Source organism: Bos grunniens, chromosome 15, assembly GCF_055505025.1.
Source record: "Bos grunniens cultivar Pamir isolate PY7600 chromosome 15, Bosgru_T2T1.0, whole genome shotgun sequence".
Classification (NCBI taxonomy): domain Eukaryota; kingdom Metazoa; phylum Chordata; class Mammalia; order Artiodactyla; family Bovidae; genus Bos; species Bos grunniens.
In genome coordinates, this window is record NC_141179.1 from 31,314,070 (window position 1) to 31,335,326 (window position 21,257).

At 54.8% G+C, this 21,257-nt stretch overlaps 1 protein-coding gene across 1 annotated transcript; it reads left to right on the top strand.

Annotated features, from left to right (window-relative positions):
• The first annotated feature begins 625 nt into the window (after positions 1-625).
• Positions 626-19,814, top strand: OAF (out at first homolog). The gene is made up of 4 exons (XM_086338302.1): positions 626-1,205; positions 17,072-17,206; positions 18,265-18,445; positions 18,785-19,814. Exons 1-4 carry the CDS (start codon positions 939-941, stop codon positions 19,048-19,050), a joined length of 849 nt encoding a protein of 282 aa, XP_086194428.1. The 5' UTR covers positions 626-938; the 3' UTR covers positions 19,051-19,814.
• Positions 19,815-21,257: the final 1,443 nt, after the last annotated feature.

Below are 21,257 nucleotides of genomic sequence, written 5' to 3' on the forward strand. Positions count from 1 at the left end.
AGTCGTGAACGGGGAAAGTAAGGGCGACCAGACCGAAAAGAACCTGCGCAGGGGCTCAGAAAATGTGGGCACTTCAAGGGCCATGTCCAGAGAGGCGGCCTGACTGATCAAGATTTCACACCTGACGGATGTCAATGCCAGCAGAACCTCAGCCCCTGTCTCCTGATCTATGGCAGTCAAAAGGCTGAACGCGAGGTGAGGTCCGATTTTGCAGAAGCAGCGCAGAAATTCGCCGTCTCAGAGAAACTGAAAAGACCAAACAAAACCCCTAAAACACCAAGCCCGATTCTTTCATCCACGTGGCACAAGACCGGGCCAAAAAAGAAGGACGGGGCGGGGGGAAGGGGGCGGGGGAAGAGTCAGCCGTCCCGCCCCTGCTGGGAGGAAGGGATCTGCCAGAAGAGTCAACTCCCGGGCCAGCCCGGTCGCTGCCGGGGCGCGACGGGGAGGGAGCGCGGTTGAGAAACTCAGTTCCCACCAGGCCGCCGCGCGCGGATACGCCCCGCCCGCCGCCGAGCGCTGGAAGAGCCGCGGCGGGCCCTTTAAGGGCCGAGAGGTGCGCGGTCTCTTTAAGGCAGGTCCTGGTGGTTTCTGTTTTCTGAAGGAAGTGACGGGGGGTGGGATTGAATGAAAAGTGCAAAACAGAGTCTCGGAGCTCCGGAGTCGGGGGCCGCGGGAGGCGCCGCGCTCGGACTGGGAGGTGGACGGGCCCCGGGAGCGCGGCGTCCGCCTCGGAGCCGCCGGGGGGCGCGCGGCGGAGCGCAGCCCACGTGCCTCGGCGCCACGTCGCTGGCGCCCCGCGGCTGAGCCCCCCGCCCCAGGGGGAGCCGCGCCCCCGTGCCGTGAACTAGCCTCCAAGTTCGGGCGAAGTTTGGCCCCGCAGCTCCCTGCCTGCTCGCGGCGCACCGGGACCGCGAGGGCGGCGGCGGCTCCCGGGGATGCGCCCGCCCGGCCGCTGCGGGGTCCCCCGGGCGTCCCCCGCGCTGCTGCTCCTGACGCTGCTCGTGCCACTGCTGTGGGCGCCGCGCGGCGTGGGCGCGGGGGCCGGGGCTGGCGCGCCGTCGGAGCTGCGGGTGCGGGTGCGGCTGCCTGACGGCCAGGTGACCGAGGAGAGCCTGCAAGCGGACAGCGACGCCGACAGTATCAGCCTGGAGCTGCGCAAGCCCGACGGCACTCTCATTTCCTTCACCGCAGACTTTAAGAAGGTGAGGCACCGTCCGTTGCCTGGCGGTGGGACGGAGGGGGGAAATCTGCGTGCCTGAGAGGGTCCCGTCTGCTGGCCGGAGGACTGGGCCAGGAGAGGGACAGGGACGCGACTTAGACAAGTCACGCGGGCTCTTCTCCACACCTCTTTGCCCTGCTCCCCAGCGCCCATCATTCTCCCCCACGAACTGCTCTGCTGCCCTTCAGACTCTCCCTTGCGGCCTTTCACCTTTTTACTCTGGGCGCCCAGGCGCCCTGACCAGCTAGTTCCGCACTTTCATCTTCCAGGTCTTCCAACGCCCTCCAGGCGCTGACCCTACTAGAGTCAATGTTAATAACCCCGTCTCCCTTTCTGGAGTAATTCCTTCAGGCTCTATCAGGAAAAAGTCCTGGGCCACGCATCACAGGTCCTGGGTTCTCACTGTGACCTAGGGCAAGTCCCTTTCCTTCTCTAGGCCGCCTTTCACACCTCTGTACCGGAACAAGAGGGTGACCCCAGCCCTGACTTCTTGGAGTCTATGTACCACCTCTCCTTGTTCACTTCCTTGGGCTGGGGAAGGGGGTTCCTGGGCGGAGCTACGTGTCCCCCAGGCCAAGGAGAAGCCACCTCTTCTCTTTGGAATGTAAGTCTGGGAACTTGTAGTGAAGGACCTGGGGAGAGGCCCTGGGTGAGGTCCCCAGGCTCTGGGAGAGGTGTCACCTCTTACCCTGCTTGGCAGAAGGGCTGACCAACCCTCAGTTTTGGCTCAGATTCTGGGGAAGCGGGTAAAGACCAGCCTCTCATGTGTGTGTGTGTGTGTGTGTGTGTGTGTGTGTGTACAAGTAGGTGGGAAGGGGGTAAAGACCAGCCTCTCGTGTGTGTGTGTGTGTGTGTGTGTGTGTGTGTGTGTGTGTGTGTGTACGTACAAGTAGGTGGGAAGGGGGTAAAGACCAGCCTCTCGTGTGTGTGTGTGTGTGTGTGTGTGTGTGTGTGTGTGTACAAGTGGGTGGGAAGGGGGTAAAGACCAGCCTCTCCTCTGTGTGTGTGTGTGTGTGTGTTTGGTGAAGAGAACAAGTAGGTGGGCCTGGCCCCCTGGATTGCGAGGTGGAGTAGAGAATGGAGGTGCTTGGGGTTATCAGGAAGCAGGCCTGGAAGGGCAGTGAGTAACGGTGACCCAGGGGCGGGAACCCTGGCGGGAAAGAAGGTGGGTGAGGTGTGGTACTCAAGGGAGTCTGCTGGTCAACTGAAGCATCCTCCCCACCTCCCTCTCCTGTAGAAAGAGGCCCTGGGAGGCTCTGGGGAAGGGGAGAGGGGAGGCCGATGAGTCAGCCAGCAGTGGGGAAAGCCCAGGGCTCTGGGGCAGCTATCTGAGCCTCCTCTCTCTCCTTCCTCTTGGAGACCAGAACTTGAGAGGACTCAGGGCAGAGTTTGCAGAGTCACCTAGGGACCCAGCCACATTGCCATAGATGGTATATCCAGGTTGGGGGCCAGTGATCCCATGGACAGTGGAGGTGGGGCTTGACAGCTGATCTGTCCCTGGACTATTGGGCTGTCACTGACCAGGGATGCAGAGAGACCAGTTGAGGGGGTGGGGTGGGGGTAGGGGTGCTTGAGTGTTGCAATCGGGAGGACTGTGCGATCCCTTCCTTACTCAGCAGGCCTAAGCTAGGTTCTCAATTCAGGCAGGGGCAGGTGAGTGTGTGTGTGGAGAGAGGGAAGCTGACAGGGCAGGAACATCTCCTGCCTCCCCACTTAAACTCCAGGGGAATTTTGTCAAGTCTGTTCTTTTCCTGGAAAACCCCCAAATAGGGGAAGCAGGAGGCTAAGCGTCCCCTCCAACCTTCCATTGAAACCCTTTGTCCTTGAGAGTGAGCCTCAGGCCAGCCCAGGAGTCTCCCACCTTCCTGCCCCACTGCCCATTGTTCTGTGGCCTTTCTGGAACCCTCGAGAGACTTCCCCATCCCTGGGACCACTCCAGCAGCCAAGACTGTGGGTAGGACACCGGTCAGAGAGTCAACGAGTAGGGCTCAGCTTTTATAGCCTCTCGCTGCAGCTTGGAAGGTTTTATTGCTCTATCCTGAGGGCAAGGGTAGGGGAGAGGCCAGTGGCAGTGGGGTGCAGGCCAGGGGCTTGGGGCTGAGGGTAGAGTGAGGGGCCAACTGCCCAGTTAGAGAATCCATTTGGAACTGATTGTAAGAGCCTCATTTTAATCCCCGCAGCAGTTCACACCTCCCTGCAGCAGTTAAAACCTCCACCCAGGCTTCCAAAGACTGCTTTTCAGAGTAACCTCTGACCCAGAAGCTGGCATTTCACACCTGCCCTCTGGCATCTCCAGTTTCATTAGCAAGGGAGGGAATTGCGAGTGAAAATTACCAAAGGAAACCAGCTTTCCAAGGTCCCTTCCTACTCTGGATTTCTCAGCTGGCCTGGGGTGGGGTGGAGTTGGGGAAGGCTGGGAGTGGAGTGGAATAGCCTTTAACTCCACCCTAGTCCATGGTCTGCATTGGCCAGAGCAGCTTTTATAATGGATCTTTCTGGGGTGGGTCACCTCTCTTGTTGCTCGCCCAGTCCTCAAGGTCTCCGGCAGATTTCCAAGAGAAGCTTCTATCTAGAAGTAATGACTTTTCTTGTAGGAAAAAATCCTGGACCTGGTGTTTCTTTTATACCATGTACCAAATCCGTTTGGGGGTGGTTTGGGAACAGTCCCTAGTCCATTTGAGGATAGTAACATTGGCTGTTTTGTCACCTTTGGGAAGTAGTCCAAACTGAAAGGAGACAGACGTAGTTTAACCCTGGGCAAGCTACTTGATCTCTCTAAGGCTTCATTTTTCCATCTGTAAAATGGGGATGATAATGCTACTGTTCCCATGGCCATTGTGAGAACTAAACTGAGTGACATATATGAAATACTCACTGTGTATCATCTGCCGTACCCAATGTTCCAGAAATAGAAGCCACTGACTTTCATAATTATCACTGGCTCACGTCACATCTCAGCAGGGACCCTCTGTGCTAAGCTCGGGTGCAACGATGTTGAACAACAGAGCCAAAGTCACACGGAAAGACAGCACTGAGCCTGGAAGAGCCTTAGTCCCTCATCAGAACCTTCTCTCTGAAGCTCCATGTATTAGAGTTCCCCTGCAGAACAGAAATAATAAAAGAGAAATGCACCCAGGCCCGCAGAACAGAAATAATAGGAGGGAAATACACCCAGGTGGCTCAGTGGTAAAGAACCCGCCTGCTGAGCAGGAGACACGGGTTAAATCCCTGGGCGGGGAAGATCTCCCTATGAGAAGGAAATGGCAACCCACTCTGGTTTATTCTTGCCTGGGAAATCCCTTGGACAGAGGAGCCTGGTGGGCTACAGTCCATTGGAGTTGCAAAAGAGTCGAACACGACTTAGTGACTAAACCACCACCACAGAGCTGTAGAAGAGATTTTATTTGAGGGGTGGTTGGCTCACACGATTATGAAGGCAGAGAAGTCTGTGGTCTGTCAGCTGGAGGTCCAGAAAGGCCTGTGTCGTTCCAGTGTGAGTGCAGAGGCCTGAGAACCAAGAGCATTGACGTCTAAGGGCAGGAGAAGATGGATGTCCGGCTCACGCAGAGAGAGCAAATTTGCCCTTCTCCACCCTTTTTGTTCTTATCGTGCCCTCAATGGATTGGATGATGCCCACCCACTCTGGCGAGGGCCACCTTCCACTCAGGCTCCTGTTTCACATGCTAGTATCTTCCCGAGACACCCTCACGGACACACCCAGAAAAGATGTTTTATCAGCTCTGTGGGCATCTCTTATCCCAGTGATAGGTACATGGGAAGTTACTTAAGAGTTGCTGGCCAGCCCCTCCGCAGGGAGCAGTCATTCCTGCTGTGTCCTGCTCCCCAGGGCAGCAGCAAGGCCCCCTGTGCTGGATGTAATATAGACCTCCTCCAGCCGGTCGCACCCCTGCCCCAGCGCCCTCTCCACACCCCTCCAACCCTCTGCCTCTGCCAGGAGACAGGGCTCCAGCACTGCCTGGCCCTCCCCACACTGCCACGCTGGACCTGAAGCCAGTAAAGCTGTCACAGTGATCAGCCCACTGTAGGACATGGAGCCCGGGCAAGGATCACACACTCCACAAGGCCCTCAAAGCTACCAAATCACCATCGTGCATGACTGTAAGCCCTACCCACAGGCTGCTGACCATCAGTTCAGGGCGCAGCTTTCAAAAACCATGCTGCAGCTCGGTGGCTCCCAAACTTCGCTGCACATTTGAATCGCCTGGGGAGCTTTAGAAAACCCAATGCCTCGCCTGCACTCCAGACCAATTAAGTCCAAATGTCTGAGGGTGGGAACCAGACAGCAGGGTTTTTAAAGAGCCGCTGGTGATTCCAATGAGCAGCAAAGCTTGGGAAGCCCTGGCAGACTGGCAGAGTTGCTTCAGGGATGGAGGGACTTGGAGGAGGCACAGGGTTAGACTGTGAAATGAAGGTCAAGCCCCAACTCAGTCATTTAGTTGAAACCTGTTGTTCTATCCACAATAACCCTAATGTGTTTAAACAGCATGTAGACCCGAGGCTGCGTACTTGGTGCCCTCAGCACAAGAACGCTGATTCATCATACGGTCTCAGTAGGCAGTGCCCTTCTTTATAATTCAAAGCCTATGCATGTAATCATACCCAGATGTACAGACTCACTGGGCATGTCACCGTCCTGACTCTCCAGCCTGGCTTTTGATCTGACAGTCGTCTTGGTCCCCTTCCCCCAGGTTGCTGTCCCCATCCAAGTTCTCTTTCCCTCTGAGTATCTCTTATCCTCTGAGCGTCCAGAATCTGAGGGAGGGGGATGAGTCATGTTCAAGCGGTGTGGTTTGGTGCTGACGGGGCAGGGAGGGTGGGACTGAAAGATAAGAGAAAGTCATGTGCAGCTACAAAGGGCAGGTGGGGGTGGTGGTGGGCCATGGCTGCAACAGGAGCAGGGAGAAAGGAGCCAGACTCCAAATGTGGGGAGGATGGTGGCCAAGAGGGGCCACGGGCTGGACCCAGGATGTGTGTGTGTGTGTGTGTGTTAGTTGCTCAGTCATGTTGGACTCTTTGCGACCCCATGAACTGTAGCCCACCAGGCTCCTCTGTCTGTGGAATTCCCCAGGCAAGAAACTGGAGTGGGTTGCCATGCCCTTTTCCAGGGGATCTTCCCGACCCAAGGACTGCACCTGGGTCTCCCGAATTGCAGACAGATTCTTTCCTGTTTGAGCCACCAAGGAAGCCCAGAGCCAAGATAAAGGGGTCCATATAACAGGGCGGATCAGCTCGAGGTCACTCCAAGGGACCCATGCCCTGGGGGGTGGGGGTCAGAGGAAGAAGCAGTCCAGAGAGCACAGTCATCCATGCCTTGGGGGCTCCCCGTCGGGGTAGGGGAAGCAGCTCCAGGCTGTGAGAGAGTCAGCAAAGATAGGGAATGTGCAAATGGCCAGACTGATGCCTGCGGCTGTTTGTTCTAACAGGATATCACATCATGGGGATGTCAGACATGACGGGCCTGAGGGTGCAGTGTCCGCCTCCCCAGCTTATGTTGGGTCCCTGCAGTTTGTTGGTCTGTAGTGGAGGCACGTGATGGAGAGGGTGACTTTCGGGGAACAGATTACGGTAGAGGTGCTTTCAGCAGAGGCCCAGAGCTTTGTGGTGCCCAGCACATTTCCCCACGGGAGTTCATGAGACGTCATCAGAGAGAACCACCCGGCTTGTGCCTGTGGGGCCCCGGGTTCTAACGCAGTCCCTCTGCCGTGTCTGAGGAAGCCCTCCCTGTGTTAGGGATCAGCAGCCCTGCCCCAAGGTGCAGCCTGGCCTGTACCTCCCACTCCCTGAATACCCACATCCAGGTGGAGTCCTGGGAAAGGATCCCGGGTTGTGCAGTGAGGACTGCCACCTCGGACAAGTCAGTGACCTGTTGTTGACCGGGGAGAAACGGAAGTGAGGGTCTTCCTGTGAGGCTTCCCACGGGTCACAGGGGTGGTGCCGGTGAGACCGAGGCCAGCTTTGAGGTAAGAATCACAGCTGTCTGGGTCTCACACACTGAGTGGTCACTCAGATCACACACTGACAGTGGCGTTCACACACCTGGCCTCATTTGACCCTCACCACTACATCGAATGGCGGGTATTGCATCCATTTCACAGATGTGCAAACTGAGACTCAAGCCTGTGTAGTGACTTGGACAAGATCAGTAGCTAACGATCCAGGATGGGGACCCAGGGATTCTCCCACTGTGTTCTGACTGCCTGTGCTTGCTGTGACATATAAATGGGCTCCTTCCTGGAGGCTGAAGAAACCCGAACAGGGGAGGGGAGAGGAAGAAGGAGGCTGAAAAAAGCCTTGGTGCCGAGGGACACATCTACGGAGAAACTTTCCTGCTTACAGACTTGGGCTGGACCCCTCCCCCCAAGCTCACCACATGCCCCACCATGAATTTTGAGTTTCAACCTCTTCACTGAGCCTGGGATATTCCTCTTTGCCCTTCCCCCGTGGCTCCTGGAGAGACCATGGGAGTGAGGGGACCATTTTTTAAATAGCTCATAGATACTTCTGAGCACTCACTGTACATTTTTCTGCGCTTGACCAGCCGTGTGGCTTGACAAGTCACTTAACCTCTCTGAGCCCGAGGCTCAGACACAACACAAATACCATATGACGGCTTGGAGACATGTTGTGAGGAGTGAGTGAGAGGCCTCAGCAAAGCAGAGACCAGCGGAGGCAGGTGGGAAGAGAACTAGAAGTTCCAGCCGGGGCCCCAGCCCTCCTTCCTGACCCAGCCAAACAGATTGTTCCTGTTCTGGGGACCCAGGCATCATTAGGACTCCCATCCTTTCAGTTGGCAAGTGTTGAAGTGGCTGCCCCCCCCCTGGGGGGGCAGGGGGAGATTCTGATGAAGGGCTGGGGGTGAGGGAGGGAGGCGCTGGGGCTGGGAATGGGAGTGAGCGGGAAGTGAGCTCCCATCTCAGGAGCCCTGAGTCAGCGGGACATTGGGGTGCATTTGATCCACATAAAGCCGCACATTGTTCCTGGAGCAGTTGGGACAGTGGTGACCTTTGGGATTTGGCTGACAGAACGCTGGGGGCCTGGGGGAGGGCAGGGGGCACTGCCCTCAGCACGTGGTTGCACAGATGACCTGTAACAAGAAGTCTCTGTGTAGGCGTAGCCCCTGGGGTCTGCAGGCATCTCATAAAGGGGCAGCCTGCCTCCCCAGGCACCAGCCGGGGAGTGTGCTTGGCTTGGCTTTGGGTTGATTCTGTTTGCCTCTGTGCCTCTCCAGGGGTCCGGCCAGAGCAGCCCAGGTGCTCCTGTGCCTGTCCTGGGGCGGCCAGTGCAGGGTGAGGAGGGCCCTGCTCCCTGGCTGCCCCCTAGGCTGACCTCTCACCTCCAGCACAGGGAAGCCAGCCCCTCTCTATCTATAAAGCGGCTCCAGCCAGGAGCCGAGCAGTAAATATTTGGGTTGGCTCAGGACGGTCCTCAAAACCTCATACTCTGGTGTGCCAGGAAGGAGAGCGAGATGGCAGAGGAAGCTCCCGGGAGATGGTGTGCGCCGTCCGAGGGCCAGGGGGAGAGAGGAGCAGGCACTTTGCGGGGACCTGGAGCATGGCCTCCAGCCTGGGCTGTGTAACCACGGTGGCCCAGAGGTGGGCTGGGAGAGGGCTTTTGAGGGAAGATCAGTTCCACCATGGGCTTTCCTGGTAGATTGGCTGGTAAAGAATCTACCTGCAATGCAGGAGTCCCCAGTTTGATTTCTGGGTGGAGAAGTTTCCCTGGAGAAGGGATTGGCTACCTACTCTAGTATTCTTGGATTTCCTTGGTGGCTCAGATGATAAAGAATCCGCCTGCAATGCGGGAGACCTGGATTCAATCCCTGGGTTGGGAAGATTCCCCTGGAGGAGGGCATAGCAACCCACTCCAGTATTCTTGCCTGGAAAATCCCCATGGACAGAGGAGCCTGGTGGGCTACAGTCCATGGGGTAGGTAGCAAAGAGCTGGACATGACTGAGCAGCCCAGCACAGCACAGCAGCTCCACCATCTGACCCTCTTCGTTTTCAGTTCCCCCGTGGTCCAGGGCTGGGTGGGCAGCGAGGTCTGAGATCAGAGAGCCTCCCCGCACTTCCCCATGGTGGGCTTTCTGGAAAAGGGGGCTGAGGAAGGGCGCTTGGAGTCAGGGGCAGGGGGGCAGTTGGAGCTGGGAGCTGGTGGTGGGAAGGAGGGCAGAGGAGGAGGTGGGGTTGGCCAGGCTAGGCTGGGGAGGTGAACTGGGAGAGGCGGGTGTAAGTGCCTGGATGTAGGTGAGTGTAACAGCCTGTGTGCGGTGGGTGCAGAGACTGGTGTGTGAGAAGGCATGGAAGACACTGTGTGTGTGTGTGTGTGTGTATGTGTGAGAGAGACTTTGGGGGAAGAAGGGAGGGCGGGAGAAGAGTGTGGAGAGACTGTCGGGAGAAGATGGGTGTGTGTGACTACACGCGAGGGGTGCTGCGGTGATCAAGAGAAAGCGGGTGACGTGGAGACTCCTGGGAGAGGCCACGAGGGCAGAAACGTGCTCCTAGGAGCAGGGGTGCGAGAAAGGAGGGGCCCACGGCCGAGCGGAAGTGTGGGCCTCAGCACAAGGGGCATGGGGGGCCTGGGTGCCACTGGGTGAAGGGTGGGAGATCGTTCAAGAATCAGCACCTCTGGATGAAAGCTTGGCCACGTGGCCCCTGAATGGGGGCAAGCAGGTGTCTGTCTGTGTGTACAGTTACGATTCGACTTGGCTGTAATATAAAACCCCACAGCAGTTAAAACAAGAGAGGTTTGTTTCCCCCTTTCATTCTGGAAGCTGGCAGTTGGGCTTGTGTGACAGCGCTAGGGTCATGGGTGCTCCTGTGGCCTGTCTCCGGGGTCTCCTCCTGTCCCCAACACCGAGCTTTCCCTGGAGCCTCTCCCCCGGAAGGCAGCCATAGGGGCCTGGCACAGGCTGTCTGCTCTTGTAAGTGCGGAGGGCTACCCCCTGCTTTTCCCAGAACAGCCTTCTATGAGATACAGAGGGTCTAGGGCAGGGAGTGAACGCAGAGAAGAATAGAATATCTGGGAGAGGGCTCAGCGGGGAGCTGGGAAGAGCAGAAAGATCTCGGGAGTTGAGTTAGAAAATATGGGCGCCTGGGGCTGGCCCTGCAGCTGGATGACCTTGAAGGTCACGTCCCCTGCTGGAACCTCACTGGAGCATGAAAAAGCTCCCCTGAACCTCTAGAAGCCAAAAGCGCAGCTGTAGGACTGCCAGTGGGCAGGAGCCTGGGTACAAGGAAGCCCAAGAAGAACCGTCTTCTTGTTGGGGGCAAGAGGTTTCGATGGAGGCCCCAGAGCATGGGTGCCTTCACTCAGCTTTGTGTCAGGCTGAGGACACTGCATAGATAAGGTGGAGCCGCTGTCCTGAGCCAGGGGCACAGCGTGGAGGGCCTGGGAGACTTGTTGCCCAGGCAGAAGACGCTACACGAGGACTGGGGCCCTTCCGAGGTGTTTAGATAAAATGCACGCTGGCCTAGCACAACTCAAGTTTCTGATTCAGCTCTGAGCCAGAGATTCGTGCATGTCACCTCCAGGCTGAAAATCCAGTGATGACTTCCAGTGGTCTGCTAGATGAAGCTCAGACTCTTTGACTGGGCTCTCAGACCCTGTCCCTGCCCTCCCACCAGCCTCTTCCTTCCACTCTCACTGCCGTCCCCTCCCTCCCTCCCCTCCCTGGTACTCCCATCACTTTGCTTAGGACCCTGGCCTGCTCTTGTTTGTCCAGTCCATCCTTCATTTATTCATTTCTAGATATGTACTGAACACAACACCTGTTGTGTTCTAGTAGGTGGGGATACACTGCAAATAATATACTATCCTGGCCTCAAGGAGTTGAATCTGGAAGGAAAGACAAGGAAAGAGGTCATTCCAGACACAGTGGGAGGAAGGTAGGGATTGGACCTGGCCAACTCTGCTGGAGGGTTGGTGGGGGTGGATGGATGCATGTGAACTGAGTCCTGAAGGATGCTGGGCAGGATGGGACTGGATATCCCCGCCAGGCATCAACTCATAGACAGGCACCTGGCCTCGCTTACTCTGGAAACCGCCACCTCTTTGGTTCAGTGCTTAGAACTGTCAGCAAAGATGTGGATGCCAGCCTCTGGGGGGTACACTTTATGGTGAGGACAAAATAAGCCTTGGAAGGGCATTAGGCAGATCATAAGACGGTAGCGTGAAGAGATGGATGGGTGGGGGCATTAAGATGCCTTTGTACCTCCCCGGCTTCTGTAATGGGGCTTCCCAGGTGGCGCTCGTGGTAAAGAACCTGCCTGCCGATGCAGGAGGTGCAAGAGATGCGAGTTCGATCCCTGGGTCGAGATGAGCCCATGGAGGAGGAAATGGCAACCCACTGCAGTATTATTGCCTGGGAAATCCCACGGACAGAGGAGCCTGGTGGGCTGCAGTCCACGGAACGACTGAGCACACAGCACACACACACACGTTTTCTGTAATTGCCTCTCTCTTGGCTAGAAAGCCCCCTATCCTCTCATTGTCCAGAACCAGTGAAGTACCCTTCAGTCTAGTACAGGGGTTCCCAGCCTCCAGGATCTAGTGCCTGATGATCTGAGGCGAAGCTGATATAACAATAGAAATAAAGCACACAGCAAATGAAACGCGCTTGAATCATCCCCCAACCGTCCGTCCATGCCTGCTCCCACCCCCCAGCCTGATTCGTGGGGACATTGTCTTCTACGAAACCTGTCTCTGGTGCCAAAAAGGTTGAGGACCTCTGCTCCAGTAAGTCTTCCCTCCCTCCCAGCCCCATGCTTAAAGGGACCGGAGCACTAGAGTCGGACACGACTTTCACTTTCATCTTTACCCTATAGCTCTCTGCATAAGCCTCAACCCTAGGCCTCATCATGGGCGCTGACTTCAGTTGTAGGTCAGCTTCCCCTATGAGCCCCTTGAAGACTGGGGCCCTGACCTTGGTGTTGCCCACTGCCCTGCCCCGCCGCCTGTGAAGGACCTGCCCCAGGTGATGCTAGTCAGCACTCTCCCACCGATTTGCTGATTACCTGCAAGCTCCAGCAGAGTCAGCTGACTTCTCTGGGGCTCTGGTGTGTCTCTGGAAGAAAGCTCTGTTTTCTTGCCTCTGCAGGTCTGGAGTTGATCACAGTTGGAGCTAGGCCAGGGATTGCAACAATTCTAGAGAAAAGCTGAAGGAGTCCAGCCCGTGCTGTTCTGAGACCTTTCACTCATTTTTCCTCTCAGGAATTCCTTGAGGTGTAGGTATTGTTGCCTGTACTCATTTTACACATGTGGAAACTAAGATACAGACAGGTCAAGTGAATCCCCCAGGATGACATGGCGCATATCAGCAAAGCCAGGATCTGAATGCAGGCAGCACTGGCTCCAGAGCCTTTGCTCTTAACTATCCTGCTCTCTGAGAACCTTTAAACCACCCACAAAGGACTTCAGCAAATCCTCACTACAGTAAGTTCCCTATATACAAATGAGTTCCCTTCTGGGAGTACGTTCATATGTCCAGTTTGTTCGTTAAGTCCATCAAGGTTAGCCCAGGTACCCAACTAACACAGTTGCCTATATAGTACTGTACTGTCATGGGTTTATACTTTTCACACAAAGAATACATTTAAAAAAACACAAAATAAAACATTTTTAATCTTACAATACAGTACTTTGAAAAGTACAGTAGTACTGTACAATAGCTGGCATACAGGGGCTGGCATCGAGTGAACAAGCAAGAAGAGTTACCAACTGGAGGAGGGAGAGGAGGTGGGAGATGGTAGAGCTGAAGGATCATCAGCAATAGGAGACGGAGGGCAAGCTGCAATTTCATTCACGCTTGACGTTGATGGCTCAGGTTCTGGTTCCTTGCTGGAACCAGATGCACGTTGGCATCTTTGAACGTTCGCAACTTGAAAGTTCGTATAGGGGACTTGGTGTATCTCTGTGACCATCCCCTCTGTATGGCCCAGTTTCAGCCCTGGTACCGTCCCCTCCTCTTCTTCCTGGTGGCCTGCTCCTGGGGGGGCTGCAGGTTCCTAGGAACCTGTGGGAGAAGGAGCCTTATAGAAACTGCCCATCTTAGACATCCTAGCCTGAGACCTGGGCCTGAAAAGCCTGCCATATGCTCTTCCCAGCTGTGTCGTCTGCCTTGGGCGTTAGGCCACATCTGGGTGGATCATCCCAGGGGATTCTTGGGCAAGGAGAAAAGCTGGGAGCTTAGCACCTGGTCAGATGTTCCCTGAAGCAGGGGGCCCTCTCCCCCTGCCCTGTCCTCTGTGTTGAAGGGAAAGGGGGCCCTGGTAGTGAGTCTGAGGTGTGGGGAGTAGAAGGTAGGAGAGACACTGGTCATGATGATGGAGCCACAAAGATCCAGCTGCTTGGACTGCTGTCTCCCTCCTGGGCTCAGCACAGGGAACTTGGTTTCCTGGAGATACAGATTAAGAAGGTTGGAAAATTCAGGGTTTACAGAGGCCCTGGGCAGAGCAGGCAGAGGGATTAGAAAGGTGATCCTGCGTCATCTTACCCTGATGTTTGCATCAGATGCTGTTGACTGTTAGTCACACACAGCCTTGAATGGGAGCCACTGTAGTCCTGGGCAGGTCTGCAGAGGACACGCAGACCACATGGCGGGAAGAGGGCCCTGCATTCTCTTCTGTCTCTCACTGGCTGTGTGGCTGCAGGCAGACCGCGCTCTATCTCTGGGCCTGAGCTTTAGTTTCTTTAGAAAGTGAAAGTGGTGGTTGCTCAGTCATGTCCGACTGTTTGCACCCCCAGGGACTATAGCCCACCAGGCTGCTCTGTCCATGAAACTCTCCAGCCAAGAACACTGAAGTGGGTTGCTGTCTCCTTCTCTAGGAAATCCTCTTGACCCAGGGATCGAACCTGAATCTCCTGCACCATCTGGTCTGTAACTGGGCATCAGAGACATTGGATTAGTTGACCTAGAAGCAGTTGTTCATTATGGTTGCGAGAGTTTGGATTTTGGAGGCAGGCTGCCTGGGTTAAAAATTTTGGCTGCATTTCCTCTTGGTCTCATGACCTTGAGCAAGTTATCCATTCCAAACACAGTAATAATCATAGTTCCTACCTCCTGTTGTTGTGCAGATTTGAATGGGGCAGTATATCCTTTTTGACTCATGGTAACAGTGACTTGTCCCTTCCAGTTATAAACTTCAATAAATCGTTGTCCTACAAAAATAAATGAGAGACATAGAGGAAATCTATCTCAACAAAAAATTCTCATCCCCTCGCTTCACCCGCAGTCACATTCCCATTTTGGTAGCATTTTGCTGTTGTCATTGACTTTGTTATTTAATCTAGAAGCAGGGAAAATATTCTGACAGATTTCGTTCACCCCCTGGTCTGGTCTAGAATTTTAAATACTTTCTCTGGCTAGTGGTAGATGGGTAGTGTCCAAGCCAGGAGGCCAGCTCGGGGCAGCCCATAGACCACAGGCTATGGCACGTGCCTGTGGTATCGGAGAAGATGCTGTGAATATCCCAGATGGCATTCCCTTCAAGGGTCACGGCTGAAAATATGCGGACTTTGGATCCTGCCTGGGGGTCCTGCCAGGGACATCCGCCTAACACAGCCCCAGGAGGGGAAATCTGGTATCAAGTCTCACCTGGCAAAAACTGAGCGGAAAATGCACCCATGTACCAACTCCAGTCTCCCCTCAGCCGACCTGAGGGTGTGGAAGATTGGATGACCGAGGCTTGGCGGGGCAAGGACAGCCTAGCCTCGTGACCCAAGAGCGGATTTCCTGCTGAGAGGAAGCTGAGGTTACCCGAGCTGTGATTCACCTTCCCTCCAAGTCTGGGACCAGGAGGAACCTAACATAACCTTTCTCACCAGCTGGGCCTCAGTCTCCCTTTCTACGGTCTTGGTGGAAAATCTCCCTGGACACTCCCACCCCTCAATGTTCCAGAGACCATTTATAGTGAAGGGAAGTAGGGAAAGTCCTTGGAGAGTCAGAGAAATTCCAAAGGGCATGGGGTGGTGGGGTGGGGAGATACTTCCCTGGTGGTCCAGTGGTTAAGATTTTGCTTGCTAATGTAGAGGGTACCAGTTTGATCCCTGGTCAGGAAACTAAGATAAGATCCCACATGCCTTGGGACCCAAAAACCAAAAGATAAGACTGAAGCAATGTTGTAACAAATTCAATAAAGACTTTAAAAAGGGTCCACATCAAAAGACTCTAAAACAAACAACGAAAACGACAGAAAGATCATGGGGATTTGTGGGATGATAGCACTGGAAAATCCCTGGACGGAAGAGCCTGGTAGGCTGCAGTCCATGGGGTCGCGAAGAATCGAACACAACTGAGCGACCTCACTTTCACTTTTCACTTTTCATGCACTGGAGAAGGAAATGGCAACCCACTCCAGTGTTCTTGCCTGGAGAAACCCAGGGACAGGGGAGCCTGGTGGGCTGCTGTCTCAGGGGTCGCACAGAGTCGGACACGACTGAAGCGACTTAGCAGCAGCAGCACTGGCCAGTCACTTGCAGTGGGCCAGTGGCCCCAGCCAGCACCGCTGAGCACTTAACTCAGGGCAGGCATTCTCTGTGTTTCCCTTCACACCAGCCTGTTCTGTCCTCACCACAACCTCCAGGTAAAAGTGGCATCATCCCTTTATAAACAAGGCTTAGAGAAACTGGGAGATGAGCTGAACGCCACTAATACACTGCAGACTTGGAGGGGAACCCTGGGCCCCTCAGTGCCTACACTGGAATCCAGGGGGGCCCCTCAGACCCTGTTCTCAGAGCATTTCACTTGGCAGGAAGCACTCAGTGAACCGGGATGTTTGGTGAATGAGCCCAGGGCACGGTCATTGAAGGATTCATATCTATATAGGCTCTATACCCTCTGTGTTGGTACAGGACCACTAGGGTTCCTGGAGGAACCATCAGTGTGACCAGGGTCCCTCCCAGGCAGGGGGGATCTTCCCACACTTAGACCACTGCTGACTGGGACCTGCTGATGTCTCATCGGGAGCCATTAGCCAAGGCACAGAGCTGGGTGAGAGCAAGGGATACCTCAGGTGCCCAGGGTTTCAGCAGCCAGTTTGGAAAGGGAACCCCATCCCACAGCCCCTTCCCCTTCTTCCTCTGCCCCTCTCTGGCCTCCCTGATTCACACAGTCAGTCAGTGACAGGAAGGAGCCCTTGGCCTGCTGGCCAGGCCATTAGTAACCCCATGGGGAAAGGGGAAGTGGGGAGGGAAGGGGAAAGGTGAGCCATCGCAGCGCCCTTGGCAACAGCTGCTGCTGTGTCTGCCCTTAACCCCATCCTGACCCCGCCACCTTCATCTGAGATGCTGGTGTCTAGAAGCCTGGATGACCAGAAGCACTGGGGGCCTTCTCCCCAAACCTACTGAATGGGAAAGTCAGCAAGAGGAACTCTGAAATCTGTGCTTGTAAAAAGTGCAGCCTCTGCCTTGTGACACCCTGGTCAGGCGGTCGTAGGGGCCCCGACTCACCCTGATGAGGGAACACAGGGGTGCCCCAGAAGGGAAGTATCGGCTATGAGTGGACCAGGTGCCAAAAGCGGTGGTTTCCTTTAAGGTGAAGTTCTGTACTTTTAAACAGCCTTGTTTTTGGAAAGCTTTCTAGCAGTTCACTATGTGAATTTTCCAGAAGGCTTTGGAACATCTGGGGTGTGTTCTTTTAAGTCACGGGTTTAAATGGGAAAGAAAAAAATTCCCAGGACAGCAGGAGGGAGGTGTCCATTGCAGGACAGTGTCCAGGCCTGTGTTCTCTGAGGGGGGGGTGGTCTGAGCTGAGCATTGTGTGTTGGGGGGGGACTGGTGAGGAGATCTCACCCCCTCCAACCAGCCCCCGTCCTTCTGCCCTTCCCCATCAGGATGTGAAGATCTTCCGGGCCTTGATTCTGGGGGAGCTGGAGAAGGGGCAGAGTCAGTTCCAGGCTCTCTGCTTTGTCACCCGGCTGCACCACAATGAGATCATTCCCAGCGAGGCCATGGCCAAGCTCCGGCAGGTGAGTGCCCACCCCAGGCTTGCCCCAGAGCCTGCACGCACCCCTGCAGCTGAGCCCTGGCCTGGACCCCACACACCCCAGCCTCAGTGTCCCACCCCGCCCCGATCCACCTAATCCCTGGCCCCACACTCAGCCTCTAATCCTGAGCCCCCTGATTATGCCCCAGGCCACACCTGATCCCATAACCCCAGATCCCTAATCTGCACCGAACCCCCATCTCTCAAATTCTTCCTGCCCCCAACCTCAGCCCCTCCCCGTTTATGATGGAGGCAAGTCAGATCTGCCTTCAGCTGTGGCAACGCCACTCATCATCTGGGTGACTCTAGACGTGTCACCTCCCTTCCAAGTCCCTATTTTCTTTGTTTTTTGGCCACGCCACAGGGCATGTGGAATTTTAGTTTTCCCAACCCGGGATGGAATCCGCCGCAGCCCCTGCATTTGAAGCCCAGTCTTAACCACTAGCCCTCCAGGAAAGTCCCTCAAAGCCCCTATTTTCTTACTGAGAGACGGGTTACAGTGAGAATTAAGTGGGACAGAGCATGTAAAGCATTCAACGCAGCTTTGGAACCCCTCAGCTTTTTGCCCACTCCCAGTCCCTTCCCCTACCCCAGGCCTCTCCCTGGCCTCATGTAAGCTCCCTAAACTCTTCAGCAGGACCTGTCCTAGGTCCCACCCTTCTGTCTGCTTTTCCCAGAGAGACTCAGTTACCTGGATGTTGGCAAGTACAGGACCCCAGCGGTCACTGACCCTGGGACAACTGGCCTGGCTTGCCCACCTCCAATACCACCCCCACCCCCACCCCCCCAGCAACATGTCAGAATTTTCCCTAAGGTCTCAGAGGTCAGCCCAGTGGCCAGCTGAAAAGAATTGACGGTGCCCTGGGTATCAGTTTTTCCACCAGTTGGAGGGGGGCTGGTTCCCCCTGACTGTCACCCTGCAGGTGGCCCCAAGGATCTGAAGGCAGCCAGCCTGGGTTTGTCTGACAATCAGCGATCAGGGAAAGAGTGGGCAGGGGGCTGACTGAGGCCGGGTAGGAACAACTCTTCTCTTCCACTCAGAAAAACCCACGGGCAGTGCGGCAGGCTGAGGAGGTGCGGGGCCCAGAGCAGATGCACATGGACATCGCCGTCAACTTCAGCCAGGGGGCGCTGCTGAGCCCCCATCTCCGCAACGTGTGTGCCGAGGCCGTGGATGCCATCTACACCCGCCAGGAAGACGTCCGGTTCTGGCTGGAGCAAGGTCAGCTGGGTGCGGCCCACTGCTATATCACCTCAAATATGATGGGGAGCAATGATGAGATATGGGAGTTCTCCACCCAGCTGGGACTGGTCAGGGAGGGCTTCCTGGAGGAAGTGATGCCTGCGTGGCACTGGCAGGGGCAAGTGGAGGACTTGAAGTCAGACAGTCCTGAATCCCTACTTACTGTGTGACGTCAGCCAGGCCGATAACCTCTCTGGGCCAGTTTTCTCATCTGTAAAACAAGGATGGTAACACTTAGCTCATGGGAGCACTAGGATGCCTGAAGGGGCCATGTGGGGAGGCCCCCGCCCCCGCCCTGACCCCCGCCTTCTCTCCCAGGTGTGGATGGCTCCGTGTTCGAGGCTCTCCCCAAGGCTTCAGAGCAGGTGTTGCTGCCTCGCTGCGGGCAGGTGGGGGACCGCGGGAAGCCCTGCATCTGCCGCTATGGTCTGAGCCTGGCCTGGTACCCCTGCCTGCTCAAGTACTGCCACGGCCGCGACCGCCCAGCGCCCTACAAGTGCGGCATCCGCAGCTGCCAGAAGAACTACAGCTTCGACTTCTACGTGCCCCAGAAGCAGCTGTGCCTCTGGGATGAGGACCCCTAGCCAGGCTGGGACGAGGGGTGGTCCCCGAGGCAGCTGCCCGGGACCCACTGCCCCTCCCCCAGCCGCCAGAGGGGGTGCCCCCCACCCCCGACAACGGAGGCCTTAGCGCTCTTCCTTCCCATCACCTAATCCCGGAGCCTCTGGCTCCCTCACCCGTGACTGTGAAAGGGGTGTGGTGTGGCAAGGTTTAACTCATGAAGGCAGCCCCCACTCCTGCCCTGTGCGTCTTCCTTGGGGACCCAGGGAGAAGGGGGGGTTCTCCAAGCTTGCCTCCCCTCCTTCATCTCCCCAAAGTGTTCACTTTCAAGCACCCAAAATGTGACGGCCTGTGACTCTCCTATTTAACTCTTCAAAGGTTTAGACCCTGAAGGGTGTCTGTGCCTGTCGTACCCACCTCCCCACACACAACTCCTGCCCCACCGTTGGGAAGGACCTGGCCCCTGTGCACCGTCCCACTGCGCAGCAAGGAGGGGAAGAATCATTGCACCAGAGGGGGCGCAGCCCCTAGCACGGATCTCAGTGCCTTCCTCTCGTTCTGGCCTCGGAGGCCACCGTCCCCACCCTGACACAGAATACGTGCCTTTCTGCAAACCTGGACTTTGCCGAGGGAGCAGGTGCTGGCTTGCTCCCTCTAAACAGAAATATTTTTGTAAGGTTCTGGGACAGGGAGGGAGCATGAAGTATGAGGAAAACTTGAATTCCAGATTTTTAATGCAAAATATTTATCATTTGTACCAGAAATAAAAGTTTAAATTTTTACTTGACTGACAGCTCTAGACGCAGAGTTCTGAGAGAATTTTTGGCCAATGCTGCCACCTGGTGTCAGGAGACGTGTCCCTGTCTAGGGAACACGTCTTGGGGACAGCCAGCCTAGGGACAACTCCTGAAGCACCTACTGTGTGCTCAATCTTGGGGTGGGGGGAGGATGTAGCTGGGGTGGGCATTACTAGGAAAAGCTATGACAAAACTTCTGCACTTAAGATGAGACAGACACAGGTGGGTAAGCAGTAAAAGACACCGTGAGACAGATGAAAATTCTGAGCCAGACTTCTCCAGGGATCAAATCCTGGAAATAGGTTTGTTGTTGTTTTTTCCTATTTTAGGGCTTCCCAGGTGGTGTTAATGGTAAAGAATAATGCAGGAGACATAAGAGACCTGGGTTCGATCCCTGGTTTGGGAAGATCCCCTGGAGGAGGGCATGGCAACCCACTCCAGTATTCTTGCCTGGAGAATTCCATGGACAGAGGAGCCTGGCAGGCTACAGTCTGTGCTGTCACAAAGAGGCAGACATGAATGCAGCACACTATAATTGATTTACAATGTTGAGTTTCTGTTGAACAGCAAAGTGATTCAGTTGCGCACAGGCACACACATATATATATTGGTTTGCATTTGTTAATCTCAAACTCCCAATCTATTCTTCCCCACCATCCCTGCTCCCGTGGCAACCACAAGTCTGTTCTGTATGTCTGTGAGTCTGTTTCTATTTTGTAGATAATTTCATTTGTGTTATATTTTAGATTCTACATGTAAGTGATATTATATGGTATTTGTCTTTCTGATTTACTTAGTGTGATCATCTCTAGGTTCATTCATGTTGCTGCAAATGGCATTTTAATTCTTTTTTCTGACTGAGTAGTAGTGCACTGATACATGTACCACTTTTTTTTTTTTATCCATTCACCTGTCAGTGGACATTTAGGCTGTTTCCATATCTTGGCTATTGTAAATAGTGCTTCTATGAACATAGGGGTACATGTATCTTTTTAAATTAGAGTTTTGTCTGGATACATGGCCAGGAATGGGATTTCTGGATCATATGGCAATTATATTTTTTAGATTTTTGAGGAAACTCCATCTTGTTTTCCATAATGGCTGTACCGATTTATATTCCCACCAGCAGTGTAGGAGGATTCCCTTTTCTCCACACCTTCTCCAGCATGTTATTTGTAGACTTTTAAATGATGGCTATTCTGACTGGTATCTCCAATTTTCTTGAAGAGATCTCTAGACTTTCCCATTCTCTTGATGAAAGTGAAAGAGGAGAGTGAAAAAGTTGGCTTAAAGCTCAACATTCAGAAAACTTAAGATCATGGCATCTGGTCCCATCACTTCATGGCAAATAGATGGGGAAACAGTGGAAACAATGACAGACTTTATTTTTGGGGGCTCCAAAATCACTGCAGATGGTGATTGCAGCCATGAAA